The 23,210-nt window shown below is 50.7% G+C and overlaps 1 protein-coding gene across 4 annotated transcripts in view; it reads right to left on the bottom strand.

Moving 5' to 3' along the window:
* The window catches only part of LOC120375536 (bone morphogenetic protein receptor type-1B-like), a 279,242-nt gene that overhangs the window by 12,264 nt on the left and 243,768 nt on the right, over nt 1–23,210 (bottom strand). For all 4 annotated transcript variants that reach the window (XM_039496235.1, XM_039496233.1, XM_039496232.1 and 1 more), the window contains 2 exons: nt 10,109–10,214; nt 8,455–8,563 (listed from right to left, as the gene is read on the bottom strand). In XM_039496235.1, coding sequence (XP_039352169.1) covers nt 8,455–8,563; nt 10,109–10,214 — 215 coding nt within the window. The remainder of the gene's footprint in view (nt 1–8,454; nt 8,564–10,108; nt 10,215–23,210) is intronic.

The following is a 23,210-nucleotide window of genomic DNA, read 5'->3' as shown; positions in this document are numbered from 1 at the left end:
AGGGGCCCAACTTTAGAAAGGGGCTCGCCAACCCTCCACCCCCTCAGTTCCTTCTTGCCGGCTCTCCGACAGAGGGGCAGGAGGGTGGGTATTGGAATGGACATGAACACCACATCTTGAAGAACAACAGTTACAAAAAGGCAAGTAACCAGGTTTTTTTTCTTCGAGTGATTGTTCATGTGCATTCCAAGCAGGTGACTCACAAGCCTGAGTTTAGGTGGTGGGGTCAGAGTTCACTGCCGATTGAAGCACCGCCCTGCTGAAGGCTGCATCGTTTTTGGCCTGGTGCATGATGGCATGGTGCGACGTGAATGTGTGGATTGAGGACCACGTGGCAGCCCTGCATACCTCCTATGTTGGGACCTGAGCCAGGAACGCCGCGGAGGAGGCCTGTGCCCTTGTGGAGTGGGCTGTGATTGGTGGGGCAGGCACCTTGGCCTGGTTGTAGCATTCCCAAATGCAAACCGTGACCCATGAGGAGATACGCTGGGAAGAGACGGGAAGCCCCTTCATCCTGTCAACCACAGCTACAAAGAGTTGGGTTGATTTCCTGAATGGTTTAGTTTGTTCAATATAGAATGCCAGGGCCCTGCGAACATCCAGGGAATGCAGCCTACACTCTGCGTTGGAGGAGTGTGGAGAAAAATGTCCTGACACATGTGGAATTGGGAGACCACCTTCAGAAGGAACACCGGGTGTGGCCTGAGTTGGACTTTGTCTTTGTGGAAGACGGTTTATAGAGGCTCGAATGTCAGTGCTCTGAGTTCCAATACTCTCCTGGCCGAGGTGATAGCCATGAGGAATGCGAATTTATAGGAGAGATATAGCAAAGAGCACATAGCTAGTGGCTTGAAAGGGGCCCCATGAGGGCGGAGAGGACCAAATTAAGGTCCCAAGCTGGGACTGGTTGTTGAGTATGCGGGAACAGCCTATCCAGGCCCTTGAGGAAGTGACAAAACAATGGGTTTGCAAAGACTGAACCACCTTCAGCTCCTGGGTGGAACACGGACCTGGCCACCAAGTGGACCAGAACCAAAGAGAGGGAAAGTCCCCACTGTCTCAACTGGAGTAGGTAATCAAGGATGAAAGGGATCAGGGCGAGCAATGGAGTTTGTCCCTGCTGTTTAGCCCAGATGGAAAAATGTTTCCACTTGGCCATGTACGTGGCCCTGGTGGAGGGTTTTCTGCTACTGAGGACTTGTCTGACCTGCTGTGCGGAGCATCCAGGCTGTGAGGTTGAGCGACTCCAGGTTCGGGTGGCAGAGGTGGCCCTGATCCTGCGTGATCAGGTGTGGGAGAAGGGGCACCGTGAGGAGCGCCTGCATGGACATGTGCAGCAGTGACTTGTACCAATGCTGGTGCGGCCACGCCAGCGCTATCAGTACGACGCAAGCATGATCCCTGCGTATCTGTACCCTGTGTACCATGGGGATCTGAGGGAAGCCGTAAAGCAGGCCGCTTTTCCAGAAGAGGAGGAAGGCATCAGTTAGAGACCCTGGACTGCACCCCATGAGGGAGCAGAACTGTCGACACTTCCTATTGTCCCTCGAGGCAAACAGATCTATATGGGGATAACCCCAGAGACGGAAGATTGAGCATGCCACGTCTTGGCAAAGGGACCACTCGTGACCATGGAATGAGTGGCTGAGGGCATCCACCAGGCCGTTCTGTTAGGTGAATTGTGTTCTGTACACAAAAGTCTCATAATGCAGGGGCTTCCCGGCACAGGGGAGAGGAGCGTGCACCCCCATTTGTTGATATAGAACATCGCTGAGGTATTGGCCATGAGGACTGCAATGCACCTGCCCACCAATCGAGATCTGAAAGTGAGGCAGGCAAGGCGAACAGCCCATAGCTCCCTGACATTGATGTGTAGGGAGAGGTCCTCTGGGGACCAAAGGCCTTGGGTCCTGAGATTTCCGAGATGCGCCCTGCACCCCAGATCCGACGCGTCTGTCACCAATGAAAGGGCTGGCTGAGGGCTGGCGAAGGGTACTCCCTCACAGACCACCCGTGGGTCGAGCCACCACTGGAGGGAATCCAGCACCGCTCGGGGAAGCATCACCACCGAGACCAGTGCGTCCCTGGTTGGTCGGTACACAGTTGCTAACAAGGACTGAAGAGGGTGCAGCCTGAGCCTGGCATGGCTCACCACGTAGGTGCACACAGCCATATGTCCCAGCAACTTGAGGCAGTTCCTCGCTGTGGTGGTCGGGAAACGGCAGAGACCAAGGATGATGTCGGAGATGGACCGAAACCTGTCCTCCAGTAGGTATGCTCTGGCCTGCGTCGAGTCCAGAACTGCCCCTATGAACTCTATCCATTGGACAGGAGACAGGGTAGACTTGGCCTCGTTCAACAGGAGACCAAGCTCGAGGAAGGTCTGTCTGATAAAGACCACCTGAGCGTCCACCTGTGCCTTGGAGCGGCCCTTGATGAGCCAATTGTCCAGGTAGGGAAACACCGGGATTCCGTGCTTGCGCAGGAAAGCTGCTACAACTGCCATGCACTTTGTGAAGACCCTTGGGGCCGCTGACAGGCCGAAAGGCAGGACTGCGAACTGGAAATGGGTGTTGCCCACAACGAACCTGAGATAACGTCTGTGCTGAGGGATTATTGTAATATGGATGTGTATGCCCAGTGGTCTGTGATGGGATGTTAGATGGGTTGGGATCTGAGTTACTGCAGAGAATTCTTTCCTGGGTGCTGGCTGGTGAGTCTTGCCCACATGCTCAGGGTTTAGCTGATCGCCATATTTGGGGTCGGGAAGGAATTTTCCTCCAGGGCAGATTGGCAGAGGCCCTGGAGGTTTTTCGCCTTCCTCTGCAGCATGGGGCACGGGTCACGGGTCACTTGCTGGAGGGTTCTCTGCAGCTTGAGGTCTTCAAACCGCAATTTGGGGACTTCAATAACTCAGACATAGGCTAGGGGTTTGTTATAGAAGTGGATGGGTGAGATTATGTGGCCTGCATTGTGCAGGAGGTCAGACTAGATGATCATAATGGTCCCTTCTGACCTTAAAGTCTATGAGTCCTACAAGTTGAGGGCAGCATACCAGTCTCCTGGATCCATGGAAGGGATGATGGAGAACAGGGAGACCATACAGAACTTGAGCTTCTTTACAAACTTGTTCAGACGCCGCAAGTCCAGAATGGGTCTGAGTCCCTCCCTTTTGCCTTCGGTATTAGGAAATACTGGGAGTAAAAACCCCTGTCCCTGAGTTCCTGAGGAACTTCCTCCACTGCCCCTACTACGAGGAGGGACTGCACTTCCTGACTTACAAGTTGCTCCTGAGAGGGTTCCCTGAAGGGGGATGGGGAGGAGGGCTGGTGAGGCAGGAGAGGAGAATTGGATAGAATATCCCCTATCTACCGTGCGGAGCACCCAACTGTCCAATGTGATTCAGGACCAGGCACGATAGAAGGGGGACAGATGTGATGAAAAGGCAGGGTTGGTAGGATCCAGAGTCCTGACTGGTAGGTCGTCCTTAACCGCACAATCTAATTTGGGGTCTAGGCCCCGACAGAGCCGCGGCTGGCTGGACGACTGGCCAGAGGTCTGTCGTTGCCTCCTTCTGCTTTTTCTGCTTCGTCTACGCGAGGGCTCTGGGTGGTTCTGGGGCTGGTACGGCCGCGGAGCTGGCTGCGGCCTGAATTGCCTGCGTTGAGTGGCTGGGGTGTGCAGGCCTAGGGAGCGTAAGGTAGTCCTTGAGTCCTTTAGGCTATGGAGCCTCTTGTCCATCTTCTCAGAGAAGAGCATGGGCCCCTCAAAGGGGAGGTCCTGGATGGTCTGTTGGACCTCATGTGGAAGGCCTGAGACCTGAAGCCAGGCTCCTCACTGCATGACCAGCCCGGTTTCCAGCGTGCGGGAGGCTGCGTCCACCACATCCAGGTCTGCTTGGAGGGATGCCCAGGATATTAGCTTCCCCCCCCCTACCAGAGCGGAAAATTCTGTTTGCGATTCCTGGGGAAGAGTTCAGCGAACTTGGACAAGGCCGAGCATGTGTTATGGCCGTACCGGCTCACTATAGCCTGTTGGTTGGCTATACGTAGTTGCAGAGCCCCCATTGAGTACACCTTTCTACCAAAGAGGTCCAACTTCTTGGCCTCCCTGTTCTTCGGTGTAGACCCTTGGAACTCCTGATGCTCCCTTTGGTTGGCCGCATCCACAACCAGAGAGTCCGAGGGAGGGTGGGTATATAGGTACTCATGGCCCTTGGAGGGTACAAAGTAGCGTCTCTCTGTCTTTTTGGTCGTAGGGGCCAATGAAGCTGGCATCTGCCACAAGGTGCGGGACGTATCAGCTAGCGTTTTGATCAATGGTAGGGCAAGCCTAGACGGGCCCGAAGGGGACAGGATATCCACTACCGGATCTACATCCACCTTGATCTCCTCCGCTTGGATCGCCAGGCTCTGAGCGTCATGCTTAAGTAGCTGCTGAAGCACCTGGTTGTCCTCTAGGGCTCGTGCCGCTGAAGTTCCCACAAGCGCCTCATCTGGCGAGGAAGAGGAGATCACCACCTGCAAAGGACCTTCCTTTGTACCCTCAGCCTCTGCAGGGCTCTGCGGCACACGGTATTCTGGTTGCATGGCTGGTGCCGATGTAGGATGCAGCACCGTGGCCGGTACCAGGGCCAACACCAAACAACAAGGCATGCTGGGCAGTGCCTGCGGCATCGGAAACATGGTCTCTGTCGGTGCTAGTGTCTGATTAGGCGATGCCGGGTTCTGTTGTGGCACACTCCTGTCAGACAGCGGTGCCGGTGGTGGAGGCATTTGCGCCAGAGCCACGGATGTCGAGGAGACCGACACAGACCTGGAGCACGGACCATGCACATGTCCCAGACACTGATGGTAGGCCTAGGGAGTCCAGAATGGCCACTGGGACGGCGGTTGCCACTGTTGCTGCCACTGCGCCGGGTAAGGTCATTGGCTTGCCTGAGAAGCCGACCTCCTGTTCCTTCACCTACTGGAGCGGTAAGATTCCGCCTTCGAGTCCGAGGTCTCCGAATAGGAGGACTGAGGGGGAGCAGTAACCACTGTCACCGGGGAGTGGTGCCGTGAGGCCAGGGAGTGCTCTCTCTGCGCCGGTGCTGCCGGAGCGGCACAGGGTGGGGACCGGGGCAACATCCTGGCCTGCTTGCCACTTGATTGAATCGGGGGTAGGGCCGTGTCTAGAGGCTCTTTCCACAGGCGCGGGGAGGCTGGCACCGGGAGGCTTAATAAGTCAGAGGCCACCTCGAACGCCTCCGGCGTCGATGGGGGACGCACATTCTCAGTGAGGTCCGGGGATCTAGACTGGTCCGGACTCGACCGCACCCCCACCGGGGCAGGAGTCAACGGGACCTTGTGAGGGTGCGGTTGTGGCTCGGCTTGTCCAACCGCAGTCGTGGATGCTGCCGGCCTTTAAGGTCCTGGTGGGGTGATCGGTCCCTCACCGGCCTCTTCTTTTTCGCGGGCACTGGAGATGGTGATCGATGCTGCATGGAGGCCGATTTTCTATGTTCCGATTCTCTCTGGTGCTGGGACTTAGAGGTCTTAGACTGGGCCTCCTGTCTCGTTAGCGGTGCCGGAGCGCTGTGCACCAAGGATGAGGTGCTGGGCGCCGGATAAGCAGGCTCAGGGTCCAAGTGTGGCTGTAAAGCCGCCTCCGTCAAGAGCACTCTGAGTCTCTGCTCTCTGTCCTTAAGAGTTCTGGGACGGAATCCCCTGCAGATACTGCACCGGTCTCTTTGGTGACTCTCCCCGAGGCACCTCAAGCAGGATGAGTGCAGGTCACTCTTCGGTATAAACTTCACGCAGTCCATGCAGAGTTTAAACCCTGGGGACCTTGGCATGCCCCAGCGGGATGACGAGTATGTTGGGGGAAAGCCCCCCAACAACTATTAACTATCTAGAACTAACACTAACTCTAAACTGTGAGCGAGGAAACAACTATATACACTTAGACGAGACACTGCAAGGCTTGCTGCAAGAGCGAGCAAAGTTCCAGCTAGCCATCACCGGCGGTAAGAAGGTGGAGGGTTGGCGGGCCCCTGTATAGGGCACTGTAACAGGCCGGTGTGGCTCCCCTTCTCCCCGGGGAGGGTTGAGCCCCGGACACCGGAAAGGGCGGGGCTACAGAGCAGTGAGCCCGCCCCTCAGAGGGTCAGGCGGCGACCCGGAAGCATAAAAGCCGGCCATCAGAGCTCAGTCGGAGCTCAGCCACCGCCGGGAGCAGACTTGCCCGAGAGAGCTCGGGACTGGGAAGCCGCTGGGGCCCAGAGCCGTTGCCCAGACTGGCCGGAGCTTCCCCTTGCTCGCTACTGGGAGGACCCGCCAGAGCTTCCCCGCGCCACATACGAGGAGGAGCCGCCAGAGACTACCCCGCTCCCTTGTTGTTACCCCGAGGAACCCCCGGAGCAGAATTGGCCAGACTTCCCCGAGGAACTGCCGGATCTACCCCCCAGCCCGGGCTGCGAGGAGCCCATGCTGTTGGACTTCCCGGGAGCGGACGCTGCGGACCAGGTAGGCCCCGAGGGGGAAATTGGAAGTGGCCCGGGGGAAGCCGACCTCAGTCAGGCTGCTGATCAAACAATGCCCATGTCAGTGTGTTGCGGTCAGGAGCCCCACTGACCGTCAGCGGTCATAGCCGCTGCCTAGGGCCCCGGGCCGGGACGCAGTGGAGTGGGTGGGCCTGCGTCCCCCCTGCCACCCCACTTGCGGGTGGCAGTTTTCCCCCTCACCCCAGTGCTCAGCCCCTGCACCTACGGGCCTGAGCCCTAATTGTTGTTGCCTCGCCCTAATCCAGGGCCTGGGCCTTCCTAAACTGCTTGCTGCTCAGTCCCTGCCCCAAAGGGCCTGGGCCATTTTGTACTGTTTGCTGCCCAGCCCCTGCACCAAAGGGCCTGGGCCATTTTGTACTGTTTGCTGCTCAGCCCCTGCTAAAAAGGGCCTGAGCTCCCTGAACTGTATTGTTGCTCAGCCCCTGCACCAAAGGGCCTGAGCCACTTTGTACTGTTTGCTGCCCAGCCCCTGCCCCAAAGGGCCCGGGCCTTCCTGGACTGTTTATATTGTTGCTCAGCCTTGCAGCAGAAGACCTGAGCCCTAACTGTCTTTTTGTACTGTTGCTCAGCTTTGAAGGAACAGGGCAGAAGCCGAGTAAGAACCACAGGCCGGTGTGGCTCCCCTCCTCCCTGTGGAGGGTTGAGCCCTGGGCACTCACGTTTACAGGCACCATGGAGGCTATGCCAATGTCTATAAATGTCGTGCTTACCCAGGAAATGCTGTATTTTAAAAAAACAAATATTGTCCAACTTCCAACCCAAACTGGACATGCTTTTGTGCAGAGTGTTACTCTATTGTTTGTTCTATAGCTCTGAAACACAGAGGTCATGGCGACGCCTAGACCTTATTCTCAGAGGGCCAGATTATCAGCGGCTATAAATCATCATTAGTTCCACTGGCTTCAGTGGCACTACACTGATTTATAGCAGCTGAGGATCTGGTCCCACGTGTCATTCGGTAACTGTTGTGTAGCTACAAACTACAATCTTTTGCAATGACAGAGGGCATTTGTGACGAAGTGGGAATGTTCTTGCTGTATTATGAGAATGCTGAGTGAGGAGTATTGACCTGGGAAGGTTGCAGGGGAGTTTTTCTGGGACTGGCTGCATTGGGGAAGGGAGGACACCTGAGCATGTAACATGAAAACCCAGGAGGGGGGTTGGAGGCCAGGGAACACCTCTGTCCAGGAACCTGGACAAAGGACACAAAGGCTGGGGGAGGAGCCGGGGGGAGGCTGAGTGAAAGGCTGGAGGGAGTTTCAGTTTGGAGTTGGCTGGGAAATGGAGAGGGGCGCCCGACGGGGCTTGGGCTTCCCACCGGGGCTGTGGCCTCCCTGGGGCCCCAGATGGACCTAACTAAAGGGGGTCCTGTTGTCTGTACCAGCAAGACCTGTTTTGGACTGTGTTCCTGTTGTCTAAATAAACCTTCTGTGTTACTGGCTGGCTGAGAGTCCTGGTGAATCGCAGGGAGCCGGGGTGCAGGGCCTGGTCTCCCCCAACACTCCGTGACACCAGTCATGATTGTTATTCTATATTTGTATGGCATGAGCACCCAGAGGCCTCGGTAAGTCACCTCCGCTGCCCCGCTAAGCACTGTACAAAGTAAGAGATAGTCCCTGCCCCAGCCCAAGCTAGACCGTGAGCTCTTTGGAGCAGGAACCGTTCTTTTACTACGCCCAGTGCCTAGTGCAATGGGTCTCTGATCCTTGACTGATGTCTGTAGGCATGATGGGAATACAAACAGAGGTAAACACCAGCAACAACCAAGTCAATACTGTTTCTGTATATTACCAGAACAGCTACACGATACACAAAACGTTGTTTTTCCATGCAGCTCGTCTAATTCTCTTTTCTTTTCTAGGAATACATGGACCTACTGATTTAAGGCTAGATTTTCTTCTTCCTCTTACCTCTATTTCTCAGTGGTGGCAGCGTTGGGTGAAGGTTTTCATTGCAGAAATCTTTGTCTCTGCAGCATGCAATAGCAAGAGTTCTTCTATCATGTATTATGAGCACATCCTGCAACAGAGAAAGTCACAGAGAACTGTGTGAGCAACTTTGTTCTTTTAAACAGACACTGTTGTTTGGGCGCTGGAGAAGGAGACAGACCTGACATGGGAAACAGCATCACACCTCCCAGAGCAAAGCAGACAGAATTTTGCCCCAAGGCCAAGATTTCCAGAAACAGATGCCTAACATCAGGCGTGAATTCAACAGAGACTTTAGGATGCTCAGCATTTTGGAAAATCTGGCTACTTATTTAGTAAGCAGTTAGAAGCCTCATTTTAGACTCCTATTTTTGAAAATCTTGGCTTTAGTGCATGATTCCCTTCATGTAGGGGAATCCTCAGACGGCTTAAAGCCAACATAGTCAACTCTGTCATCTATTCCCCCCAGCGAAATAGATTTGTGAAGGGCATGAAGAGGGAGCAGGAGGGGACAGAACACAGCGCACTATACTTTGGAGATATTTACTGCAATAATGGCTCCTAGGAGTTTATTACAAGCAGGTGCAAATAAGAGCAACCCTTAGCCTGCTCTAACTTGAACCAATAGCTGGTTCTCCCCCTGGACAGGCCCAGATTTGGGTGTGGGAGCCAAAAGATTACTTAGGGTACATCTACACTGCAAACAAACAAACAAAATGTGGCAGCCCAGTCTCAGAGCCCGGGTCGACTGACTTGGGCTCACACTATAGCACTGTAGATGTTCCTGCTTGGGCTGAAGCCTAGGCTCTGAAAGCCAGCAAGGGGTAGAGTGTCAAAGCCTGGACTCCAGCCTGAGCAGGAGTGTCTACACTGCTATTCTTACCCTGTACCCTTATTCAACACCCGGTAGCAAGAGCCCAAGTCAGTTGACCCAGGCTCTGAGGATCGCTGTCATGGTCGTGGTCTTTCATTGTTTTATTTTGCAGTGTAGAGGTACTCAGAGTCATCTTCGTTCCACCTGCTGTTCTCCCTCCACCGTCATGCTGAGGTCTGCACGGAACAGCTGGGGACTTAACCCCGAGTGATTTCTCTGTGTTAAACATGGAAGCCCAAAAGAGAATTGCTACATAGGGTGAGAAGCTGATGGCAGTACCTGAAATGCACACACATTTCTCTCCCTGGAACTAGAAAACCTTCATAAAGGTGGATCCCCAAATGTACCAGCTAGACTGTCTACACCTACAGGACTCACGTTACACATCAGTGATATGCAACAACTCTGAGTGTGAAAACAGCAACTTTTTTATGGCACACTGCTACGCAGCACACAGCAGTTTGGGAAAGGAAGGGAAGAATGTCTTACCTCATTCAAGCTGCAGGGGGAATTTAGAGATTCAGAATGGAATTACCAGAGTGGTAGCCCCTGCTCTCCTGGTGAAACTAACATTAGTGAACTAGCAATACGGTGTGCTTGAAGAAGTAGCAAGAGTTTTGGGGAGCAGACGCCATTTCCTCAGCATTCCCCACATGACCAAAATTCAAAGCAGCAGATGTGTGCATTCATCTGACTACACTGCCACTGGATGAAAACTATCACAACAGCCAGACCAAACCTTGATCATAACTGTTTTCTTACCCGGCATTGGATGTCTAAGCCTTCGAAGCATAGGCATCCTGAGGCAATTGTACATCCTCCAGATTCATCTTCATCTTCTACTGTGGTGAAACAGACACCATCAGTCCTGAAGATTGGAAAGAGCAAAGCAGAGTTAGGTTTTTTTTTAAATGAGAGATCTGCTATTGGACATGCTGTGCCCCACAAACATACCATTGATAAATCAGCACACTTTGAACAGCAATGTAACAAAATGCGTATGACTGAACTATTATCACGTGTAAAATCTTATTTATTTACACAGTGTTATTTCAACGTACAAAACAAACGAATGCTTGTCCCAGGCTCCTGGCACGCACATACTGCTGGATTTAATTTTAACTAAGACAGACAGCAATCACAAACCGATCACTTTTCTTCAAAAAGAAGCCAGGCCACAAAGCTGACATTGTCACACAAACCCCTAACCCCCATAATTAAAAATCTTCACCCAAGGCCCATCCCCTCTGCACAAATGTCTATCCCAGTGGCTCTCAATCCATGGCCTGCAGGCCGCTTGCGGCCCAATCAGCGCACAGCTGCGGCCCACGTGATCTCCTCAGGGCCATAGAGGTAGAATAATATATTGTGTGGATATGGCCAACATAACGCATGGAGAACTGCATATGCGGCCCACAGTGGTAAATAGGTTGGGAACCACTGGTCTCTCCTAATCGATGGGTCTCCAGTGATGCAAAGCCTATCTTAGTAAAAGCATCAATGCTAAAGCAGGCTCACTTGTGCTTGCACACACTGTACAGAAGCAGACCTGAAGAGGCCACCGTCACTGAGTTAATGACCATGAAACACTATTAAGAGTGATAGTGGTCCTTACTTTAACCATATTGCAAATTGCAACACTCTGTTGAGTCCGAATTCTTGAGTTATCAATATCCTTCATAACTGTTTACCTGGGTTATAAACCTAAAGTGATCCATAATACTTCCGTTTAGAAGAACATGTACAACAGAGGACAAGTATACTAACAGATGGCGAGATGGTGCTGGTGACAAATGTCCTTCCCTAATGATGGTCAAATGCATGAATGTTATCAGGGAAACAAAAAGAGTGCCTGCATCTGACTGAAAATCTTCTCTGCTCATTTCTCATCACTTTCTAGGGACTCACCACTGTCATGGAGTCCCCGGGCGATGCTTTGGAACTGCTCCCCACCAAGCCAGTCAGGACTCTGGGGAGCCTCCTCTCCTTTGGAGCAGACTGTCTGCAGGGCAAGAAGCTCACATGGCTTCACCTCCTGGGTCTCTCCTTGGAGTATTCAGCATGTGCCCCTCCATGCGCTTCCCACAGCGAGCCCGCCCCAGCAGGGTCCTGGGGAAGCCACAGGGTCCTGCACCCCCACTTTGCAGTCAGACGTGACTCTCAGCCAGCCAGTAACACAGAGGTTTATTCGATGACAGGAACACAGGCTAAAACAGAGCTTGTAGGTACCGTGAACCGGACCCCTCAGCCGGGTCCATTCTGGGGGCAGTGAGCCAGACCCCCACATCTGCATTTTACTCCTCGTCCCCAGCCAGCTCCAGACTGAAACCCCCTCCAGCCCCTCCTCTCTGCCCAGTCCCTTTCCTGGGCCAGGAGGTCACCTAACCTCTTTGTCTCCAACACCTTCAGTTGGCACCTTTGCAGAGGAGGGGCCCAGGACATCAGTTGCTAGGAGACAGAGTGCCAGGCATTTAGGTGCACTGGCCCTTTGCTCTGCCAGATACTTAAGAACTGCCTAGGGGACACTGAGGCACCAACACAGTATTCAGAGAAAACATTAAGAACATTCCTAGTTCATCACACCACCCTATCAACATGAATGAAAATTGTCTTGATCATAAGAAATAAAACAAATAATAAAAAAGAAATAGTGCCTTATCCTCAAACAATCAAGTCCTAGAGCAATATAATGTTTTATTAACCTCTTATTTTCTTTCTAACATTTATGTTTAGTAGATATTTTCATGACAAAAGAAAAAATGAAAAAGGACAATAAAAGAGAGAAACAGACAGAAGAAGTAACTAAATGGAGTTACAAGACTTACATAAATTGGAATTTCAGATAATTATTTGTTTACTTGAAAGAAATGAAAACCCAACCAACCAACCAAACAAAACCACGAATGCCAATAAAGAAGTTGTAGGGAAAGAGGAACATTCTGTTACACATTGAAGGCATAAACACAATTTGGAAATATTAGCTGTGGCACAGAAGGATGCTGGATAGGAAAACACCAAACATTTGCTGTGGCACATTTTTAAATTAACTGTGTGAAATCTAGTCAGAGTAAGCTTGTTTCACAGTTATTTTCAACAACAGGACAAGTTACTAACTTCTGGATCTGAAAAGTAACCAGTTGCACACTACAGATCACTTTCTCACAGAAGCACACAATTTACTTTTATACTATTTAGATGTGGTGCATGACAGTAAAGTAAGGAAGACAACAACCCTTTTGGGTAACAACTCCCATGACTTCATTATTCAGTCTCAGGATAGGAATGATAGGATTGCCAAGAAAAGAGACTGAAAAGAATCCATTAGCGTACAATATTATATTATACTACATTTTATTTGTTTACATGGTGCCTTAGGCCTGGTCTACACTAGGACTATAATTCGAATTCAGCAGCGTTAATTCGAACTAACCGCTCAACCGTCCACACCAGGAAGCCATTTAATTCGAACTAGAGGGCTCTTTAGTTCGAATTCGGTACTCCACCCCGACAGGTGGAGTAACGCTAAATTCGACATGGCTAGCTCGAATTAGGCTAGGTATGGATGCAAATCGAACTTAGTAGCTCCGGGAGCTATCCCACAGTGCACCACTCTGTTGACGCTCTGGGCAGCAGTCCGAGCTTCGATGCTCTGAGCAGCCACACAGGAAACGACCCGGGAAAATTTGAATTCATTTTCCTGTCTGGGCACTTTGAATCTGACGTCCTGGCTGGACATCGGGGCGAGCTCCGCAGCACCTGCAACGATGCAGAGCTCTCCAGCAGAGGAGTCCGGCCAATCCGAGAATAGAAAGAGGTCCCCAGCATGGACAGACCGGGAAGTCCTGGATCTGATCGGTGTGTGGGGCGAGGAGTCTGTGCTGTCGGAGCTGCGCTCCAGCAAGCGGAATGCAAAGACCTTCGAGAAGGTCTCCAAAGCAATGATAGAGAAAGGATACAGCCGGGATGCAATGCAGTGCCGCGTGAAAATCAAGGACCTGAGACAAGGCTACCAAAAAGTCAGAGCGGCAAACGGACGCTCCGGAGCCCAGCCCCAGACATGCCGCTTCTACGAGGCACTGCATGCCATTCTAGGTGGGTCTGCCACCACTGCCCCACCAGTGACCGTGGACTCAGTGGATGGCATAGTGAACCTGGACAGTTCCTCCTCGATGTTCGCCGATGGGGAAGATGAGGAAGGGTCTGTGGAGGACGGCGCAGGCGACAGCGAACACAAAACCGCTTTCCCTGACAGCCAGGATCTCTTCATCACCCTCACAGAGATCCCCTACCAACCCTCCCCGGCCGTTAACCCGGACTCTGAATCAGGGGAAGGATCAGGCGGTAAGTGCTAGAAACATGTAAACATTTATTTTTTATAAAACAGGTATAAAAAATAGAAATACTATATATAAAATTTTCAATGAAAAACTATATGAAAAGTAGGTCCACACATATAGGGATTGAACAATAATCCTCCAGGGACAATTCAAGAAAGGTCTCATTTAGGTCCTCGAAAAGCCTCTGCAGGAGGTTCCTGGGGAGAGGTGCCTTGTTGGGTGCTCCGTGGAAGCACACTCTTCCGCGCCAGGACATCCTTATGTAGATGGGAATCATCGCCTCCACAAGCATGGCCGCATATGGTCCTGATCTCTGCAGGGCTTCCCTTAGCATCCGCTCTTTGTGACTCCGAGGGACCCGCATCAGGGTGATCTCGTTCATGAAATGCTGCATCTAAATAGGGCAATTAGTGTATTGTTACTGTTGTGAATGGTTGACTTTTACTTTGCATAACAATGACCCTCGCTTAACAGCCGCGTGTTGTAGGCCACATAGGAAAAGCATACATTGATCTTTCCCGTGCACTGGCGGGAGTGGCTGGAAAAGGGTCAGAGTATATGATTTCCAGATTGCCTTTAGCGGGAGGGCACAGCTATCCATTAACTGATAAGCAGAATGTACTGTAAGGCTTACCAGGACTGTCTGCTAGACGGATTCAGCTGTCTCTCCCCGCTTGTCCGCTCTCCTGTGCAATGCCGCAGCCAATGAGAGCGTATTCCGAAATCTCAAACTTGTCCTGAGATCTCGTGAGACTTGTTGCCCTGTATGGTCTTGTTCAGAGAAACTGACTAGACTGTGTTCACTGTTCGCAAACATGTATCTGTTCAAGGAAATCAGTTACTTTTCCCATCACACAGCTTCGGCTCTTTCCCGGACTGCCCCGGCATCCCCCTCGCAGAGGCTGGCGCAGATTAGGCGGCGAAAGAAAAAGACTAGGGACGAGATGTTCGCGGAACTGATGGCCTGCTCCAGAGCCGAGGCGGCAGAGCAGAGACAGTGGAGGGAGACCCTATGTCAACAGCATCGCACACACAGCGAACGGGAGGACAGGTGGTGGCAGGAAGACCAGCAGGCGACTCAAACACTGCTTGGGCTAATGAGGGAGCAAACGGACACGCTCCGGCGCCTTGTTGATGTTCTGCAGGACCGCAGGCAGGAGGACAGAGCCCCCCTGCAGTGTATCTGCAACCCGCCCTCCCCCGCCAAGAAGTCCTGCCCCCCCTCACCCAAAAGTACAAGACGGAGGGGCGGTAGGGGCCGTGAGAACTGTCACTGCACCACTGCATAGCGCTAATGTACCACACACCTCTCATGCTATACATTTGTAGAAGTGCTTCCCTTACAGGCTCACCCAGTCCCAAATCCAAGTTTCATCCCCCCACTGTGTATTAGATTATTAAAAGCTGTTTGCTGTTATTCACTGTTTCGGTCACGTCTTTCGTGTCAGAGGATTTTTTTGTGTATGGGGGGGGAGGGGATTTATAATTGCACGATATAGCCTACATTACCAGGGTACAGACTTGGGGGCATGATCAACTGCAGGGCACACACACACTGCAGTCAGTAGGCACCAGGGTCAGTCTGTGTGGTGTATGCTGCCCCGGGTCATTCTGTAATGTGTATGCTTGTCCAGGGTCCTAGCGCCTGCCACCCCCTTAATGTTAAGGCACGCTGCCCTTACCATGCACTTCCACCGTAGCAACGAGCCTCTCCGCTGCCCTGAGCCCCAGCAAGAGCCCTCATCCACGGACAGATACTCACCCTTCCCCCACACCCCTCACCCCTTCCTACGCCCAAACCCGCAGCCCACTGCCGTCATCCAAACCCCTATCCAAAGAAGGCACCACTCGCCCCTTCCTGCAAACCCACCCCTTCCTGCAATCCCTCCCCTTGATGCACAACCACTTGCAACCGTCCCCCACCCCAGAGACCTATGTAGGAGCAGGAGGATGTCATTCCTCTATGGCAGGGGTGTCCAAACTACGGCCCGCGGGCCAACTGCGGCCCGCGGGTCAGTTTTTATTGGCCCGCAGCAAATTCGTTTGAGCTCCCGCCGGCATGCCTGCGGCAGGTCCACCGGAGCCCGGGACGAGCGAACCTGCCGCAGTCATGCCTGCGGGAGCTCAACCGGAGCCGCGGGAAGACGGGACCTGCCGCAGGCATGACTGCGGCGGGTCCCGTCTTCCCGCGCTCGTTGAGCTCCCGCAGGCATGACTGCGCAGGTTCGCCGTCCCGGCTCCGTGGACCTGCCGCAGGCATGCCGGCGGGAGCTCAACCGGAGCCGCGGGAAGACGGGACCCGCCGCAGTCATGCCTGCGGCAGGTCCGCTCGCCCCGGGCTCCGGTACACCTCTTGTGTGTGGCCCGGGCCTTTGCTTATTTTTCTATATTTGGCCCTCACCAAAAAAACTTTGGACACCCCTGCTCTATGGAATAAGCGGTCTGTACATCAGTGCACACCGTGTCCAGCACAGTATGCGTCCATGTTTCAACACCTGAACAGAAATGCAAAGTAAAACAAAGATTTATTAATAATGAGTGTAACAATTAATTTGCTTTAAAACGTGCTTTGGAAATGGGGGAAACTTGGAGAACGGGGTATGTAACCGCAGATCGAAATCGACACATGCAGACACAGGCCTAGGGTCAGTTTCTCTTGAAAGCAAGTGGAGAGTCATAGGTTACCCTGCTCTCCGAGGAAACTTGCTTTCAAAGCCTCCCGGTTACACAGCGCTTCCCACTGGGATATTCTCTCGGCACGGGTGTCTGGCTGAGCGTAAACTGCAGCCAGGCGATTTGCCTCAACCTCCCATCTGGACAAAAAGGTCTCGCCCTTGCTCTCACAGAGATTGTGGAGCACACAGCAAGCAGCAATAACTACGGGGATATTCTTTTCGCTGATGTCCGAGCGAGTCAGTAAGCTCCGCCATCTCCCCTTGAGACGTCCGAAAGCACCTCCACCACCATTCTGCACTTGCTCAGCCGGTAGTTGAAGAGTTCCTTCTCTCTGTCCAAGGCGCCTGTACAGGGCTTCATGAGCCAGGGCATTAGCGGGTAGGCTGGGTCCCCAAGGATCACTGTAGGCATCTGCACATCCCCAACCGTTACTTTGTGGTCCGGGAAGAAATTACCTGCCTGGAGGCGTCTAAACAGACCAGAGTTCCTGAACACAAGCGCGTCATGAACCTTGCCCGCCCACCCAACGAAGATGTTGGTAAAACGTCCCCTATGGTCTACCAGTGCTGGCAGCACCATAGAAAAGTAGCCCTTTCGGTTAATGTACTCGCTGGCCTGGTGGGCTGGTGCCAGGATAGGGATGTGAGTCCCATCTATAGCCCCACCGCAGTTTGGGAATCCCATCACGGCGAAGCCATCTATGATGTCCTGGACATTTCCGAGAGTCACTACCTTTGAGAGAAGTTGCTCAACGATTGCGTGGGCTACTTCAATCACAGCAACCCCCACGGTAGATTTGCCCACGCCAAAGTGGTTCGCTACTGACTGGTAGCTGTCTGGCGTTGCAAGTTTCCAGAGGGCTATGGCCACTCGCTTCTGCACACTCAGGGCTGCTCGCATCTGGGTGTCCTGGCGCTTCAGGGCAGGGGACAGCAAGTCACAGAGTTCAAGGAAAGTGCCCTTACGCATCCTGAAGTTTCGCAGCCACTGTGATTCATCCCAGACCTGCAGCACTATGCGGTCCCACCAGTCCGTGCTTGTTTCCCGGGCCCAGAATCGCCGTTCCACACCATGAACTTGACCCATTGCCACCATGATCTCCACGGCGCGGCGCACCCTGCTTTGTGAGAGGTCTGCGCCACTCTGTGAATTCCTGTCCTCACCGCGCTGCCGGAGCCTACTCGCCCGATTTCTCAGCAGCTGACTGTGGAAGAGGTGGACGATAAGGTGCGAGGAGTTGACAACGGCCATAAGTGCAGCGATGATCGCAGCGGGCTCCATGCTCGCAGTGCTGTGGTGTACGCGCTGTAACTGACAAGAGAAGGGCGCGAACAGATTTCCCGCCGGAGCTTTCAGGGAGGGAGGGCGTGATTGACGGTTCAATGACAACAGTTACCCAAAAGCACCCTCGACACATTTTTCCCCCAGGAGGCATTGGGAGCTCTACCCAGCATTCCAATGGGCAGCGGGGACTGCGGGAACTGTGGGATAGCTTCCCACAGTGCACCGCTTCCAAAGTCGATGCCAGCCCCGTTACTGTGCACTCAGAAATTCGAATTAGTGTATTTACTGTGGATACACAAATTCGACTTCATAAGGTCGAATCCACAAATTCGACTTAAGTAGATTCGAAATAGTCTTGTAGTGTAGACAAGGCCTTAGATTCAAAGCAATGAGTAAATGTAACTCAGGGACACAATAACAAAACAGTAAATTGCAATCAACTGAAAAAGAAAAGGAGTCTACAATTGATGGTCTCTAATAAAGTCAATATACACAAGGAGGAGAAAGAAAAGAATCATATCATTAGAAGAGGTGCTATTAAGAAGGGAAAGAGAAGACTCGGGAGGTTTTGGCGTTCCATTGACTTTCAGCATGACATAGACTCATAAATCAGTTTTGAAAATGGGACATAGGCTCCTAAGTCACTTAAGTGGAGGAAATTATTCTTTTCGGAGACAGCAATAGAAGAATGACTCACAAGCTTCAGCGCATGATACAATGAATGAAGAATGTGGAATGAAATTAAAAGGGGAATGTTTTATATAGGAAAAATGAAATTTAAGAGGGAGAATTTTCAATGTAAAAGTTACCTTCACCCCTTGGAAAGCCGCCCAGAGATCTGGGCAAGAGAGTAGAAGAGTGAGTGTCTCCTAGAACCCCTGGAAGAGCTCTGTTGTGGTAGTGGGGAACAGATCCTCAAAGGGCGACTATAACACACTCTACATACAGAAGAGTGCATAGCACACTCCAGCTGCACAGTTCAGTCGTGTCAGAAACAAAAATCTTTCCATCATTAAAAACAATCTGAACAAGCATGTAGCACATCTATTATGCTGTAGTTCACTGCATATTACATGTAAGTATGCATGTATAAGACAGAAGGATGAATATGGGGGTCCTCTGTTTACACTGGGGTTGTGTTCTTGAAAAGGGTGGTGGATACCAAAATGACGTATACCGGTGATTTTTTCCCCGTAAGAAATAATGGGATAAGAGGGGGATGTGTTCACAACTTCACCACACTCGCCTATGACAACGCTCTTTTCACCTATACAGTGTCACCTTTTTACACTAACGGGTTATACAGCACACATTTTACACAAAAAACATTGAATAAAAGAATGTAGAACCCCACTAACACTGTTCAAACACACAGAACATTTTAACACAGTAAATACAGTACAGTGATACAGGATACAACAATGCCAATTTTGCTAAACTTAGCTAGGGGTGGCGGCTGGGTTTTCTTGGGCTGGCTTTTCGGTTGCAGAAGTCTTAAAAAAGGATTTTGTCGACATCTGCACTCCTTCATGACTCTTTGAATGATAGATCTCCCTGTAGCAGGCCACTGCATCACAGAGCCCTGGAGACTTTGGCAGACCATTCATGAAAAGGATCACACCTCTGTATGATTTCCGTCATCTCACCCAGCAATCCAAAGAAATGGGAGAGATACTTTGTCATCAGACTCCTGGCTTCCTGCCCTACATCATCCTCATCATCGTCCTTGCTTTCTTCAGATATCCGTTGTTGGTCCAGCTCAAACAGTTCCTCATTTGTCAGTTGCTCAGCATGAGACTCCAACAACTCCCGTACATCATCTTCCTCCACTTCCTCAAAGTCAATATCCTTCGCCAACTTGACAATTCCTTGCTCAAGAGCAGAAATGGCATCAAATCCCATGAAGCTGTGGACACCATCTGGCACTGAACAGCGCAAAACGCCGTTCATACATTGCGAAGTGTCCTCTTCCCATGACAGATCAATGTTTTCCACGTTGTTCAAGATGTTGTAGGACTTCCAAAGCTCCTTTACACTGGGCTTTCCTTCACCTGCCGTCTCTTTAATCAGCATGGAGAATGTCCTCCGTAGGTAATAAGCCTTGAAAGTGGCCAGTACACCCTGGTCCATAGGCTGCAGCAACAATACAGTGTTGTGTGGCAAAAATAGGACATTGACCTTTGGGCAGAGGGCTTCATAGTCCAGTTCATGGACACTTGCGTTATCCAGCAGAAGGAGAATCTTAAAGGCCAAATTTTCCTTCTGACAATAAGCCTTAAATTCAGGGACGGCATGGTCTACAAACCACTCTTGGAAAATACTGCACGTCATCCAGGCCTTTCTGTTCGACTTCCAAATTCCAGGGAGATTAGACTTGACATAGCCCCTCATTGCTCTTGGGTTTTCATTGTGGTCGACAAGCAGTATCAGCCTACTCATCACTATCAAGGAGGGTTTGGACCTTCTGCCTTTCCCCAGCCCTGCTCCACTCAGGTAATTTGTCTCTAGCTCCCTGCAACCAGGCAGAGGAAGACTGTTTCTTCTGCCCCTGGCTTCTCTGCCTTTATAGGGCCAGCTGAGTCTGTTTGGGGAGTGGCTCCAGCTGCAGCCACTTCCCCCAATCAGCCCAGCCTAAAAGATGCTTTCTCCAGCCATAGCCCCCTCCCACGGCTGTTTTTAACCCTTCAGGGCAGGAGCAGGGGTCCACCCTGCTACAAGGAGAAACATCATTTATAGAGAAGCAGAATGAAAGTTCCTGCTCGTTTTAAAGCACTGCAATGTGCAAACAGCAATTCAGACTACAGTGAAGGGTGAAAATTAAAGGTTCTATGGTGTGAGGATCCCAAAGTAAAAGGAGTTCCAGTTTAGCAGGGTAGGCTTGGCCAAATCTCTTGAGAACTGGTTACAATACAGTCAGCTGACTGGTGACCTCGCAATCTCTCTCAGTACTATCTCCTTCACCTGGATATCCTTCCATCCAGAGCTGAAGAAGAGCTCTGCGTAGCCTGAAAGCCTGTCTCTTTCACCAACGGCAGTTGGTCCAGTAGGAGATTTTACCTCACCCATCTCGTCTCTCTAATATTGCTCACTCACTCCTTCCCACCTTCAGCGGCTGGGCAGCCTTCTCAATACAGAGGTCCCTTTGTATCTCTCTGCCTTAATTCTGAATTATGTTTGGAAGACATTAGAAAGAAAAAATATTAAAAAGTAACTGGACTCTGCAAATATAAGGAAAACCGGGGTCACCTGGAGCTCAGAAATAGATTCTGCAATGATGGGAGGTGTACAAATATTAAATCGTCATCCTTGAAAAGAGTCCTTATATATTATATTTGGAAAGAGGCTCCTTTGAATTATATCTTTACTTTATTGCTGATAAATCATAGGGTATCTTTACAAAGAAATATAGTAGAAGAAATATGGTACAAACTTCCATTTTCCAGGTACTGGCTTAGCAATTTCTTCTTTTCTGCCACTGCTCAGTGTGAAATGAACAAGGAGTTCTGTGTTCAGGTGACATAGGAAAGGGCAACTGGTGGGGGGAAATGAAAGCATTTCAGGGGTAGAAGGGTGGTGCTGGGCTGGAGGGAGAATAAGGTTTTGTGAGGTAAACTCCAGTTTAAACTAAACATCTGACACCTTAATTAAAACTGGAAATAAAGCTCCAGAGAGGTGTGACTCCAATAAGGATGATTTTGTGACAGGTGTTTAACAACAGGAGACTCATGTTAACAGAACATAAATTTAACATTAATTTCCCCTCTCGTTCGGGCTGACATGACATTGTATTCTGGCATTTAACTTTTTTTTTAAACTGTTTGTAAGTGGTTAGCTTTAGGTACACATCGCTGAAAACAGCTACAGGTTATGATGTAAAACTAAAGGGATGTTTTAAAAGTGTGACATGGAAGGACTCTGAATAAATCCTGATGTTTGTTGGTGGGACTTGTGCTCCTGGCTACACTGAAAACGTCCATCGGCACACCTGTGTCTCTCCGAGGTGTGAAAATATCACATCCTGAGAGACGTAGCTCTGATGACCTAACCCCTGGTGGAGACAGTGCTAGGTCAACAGAAGGAACGATTCTTCCATCGACTTAGCAATCACCTCTCGGAGATGAGGTAGATTAACTACAGGGCCAGGAGAACCCCACTTCCTATTGCTGTAGTGAGAGTCTAGACTGCAGCACTGCAACTGTAGCACTTTAAATGTAGCTATCGCCATAGGCTGGTTTACACTAGAAAATTACGCCAGTTTAACTATGTCGCTCAGGGGTGTAATAAATTCACACTCCTGAGCAGTGTTGTTAAGCCGACCCAAGTCCCCGCATAGACAGCACTAGGTCGATGGAAGAAATCTCCTGTTGATCTAGCCGCTGCCTCTCAGGGAAGTTGGTTACCTATAGTTACAGGAGGACCTAGGTAGTGCCTACTCTGAGATGCGACAGTGGCACATCTGCTGCCACTGTAGTGCTTTAAGTATAGACGAACCCTCAGAAACTTCACATTACGCTAGCTTGGTGGCAGGTTCTGCTTCTAGCTCCTGGGGATGCTTCCACCAGCTAACTGAATGTTTCCGAAGTGGACACCTTTGTGTTTTCTTATTTTCTAATTGGCTGCAACCTTTTAGTTACTGCTTTACAAGTCCTCTGCTGTGAAAGCTAGTATGTGTAAAAACAGTGGCTCTCCTTAGACATGACCAGGAAATGACTGATTCCCACAGCAGAGAACCTGCAAACTCGTAGCCATGTGTGGAGTTTTAAACTTTAAAAACAAAAGACCATGCAATAGCGGTTAACTGCTGCTCCTAGGCAGAACGCTAGGACTTGGAAGAGGAGTGGAAAGTGGGACAGAAAAATACTATCCAAGGCTTTTATCAAAGCTTTGGTACTTTTAAATCTGACAAGTCTTGAAATTGCAGGCTGTGCAGAATAGCGTTGAACTGAGAAGCAACCGGTTTTTTTTAAAGCCCTCCATAATCTCTATCAACATCTTGAACAACCTTGGAGATTCCTCTCATCCTGTTCTTTTATAACACTTTGCCTTGAAAAGTAGTCCAGTAGTATTAAAATATCAGACTCCCTGTAATCTCCTCAGATTGAACTGCACACCCAACTGGAATGTCCGGTCACAGTAATATATCTGTGTCCCAGTTCTAGAGTTCTTGCATAGCCAGTACTCCACTGGACTCCGATGAAAGCCTAAAAGCCGTAGGAACTTAACATTAAATAGCAAAATCTTCAGTATTCCACATTCCTTACAAAAGCAGAACTCAGAGTTCCTCATATACGGAGAAAAGAGAACAACAGAGTTGAGATTCACCACACCAATCTGAGAGCAGCATTTTCCCCTCATGTTGCTACAAGACAGGCTAACCACATATACACCTTAGGCTAGATTGTGCCATTATTTACCCGCTAACCACCACTAACCCTCCAAAGAGGCAAAGCATTACCCTACTTCAGGAGAAGCACAATTTCTTTAACGCTGGTCCTTATGCACAGGGGAAGAACAATTTGCGCCATCCATCCATAAGCTATGGCTTGTTCTTTTTGATAACCTATCTG

The sequence above is a fragment of the Mauremys reevesii genome, linkage group 12 (genome assembly GCF_016161935.1).
Source record: "Mauremys reevesii isolate NIE-2019 linkage group 12, ASM1616193v1, whole genome shotgun sequence".
Lineage (NCBI taxonomy): Eukaryota > Metazoa > Chordata > Testudines > Geoemydidae > Mauremys > Mauremys reevesii.
The sequence above is the reverse complement of the archived record's forward strand: the minus strand, read 5'-3'. Positions and strand labels throughout refer to the sequence as shown.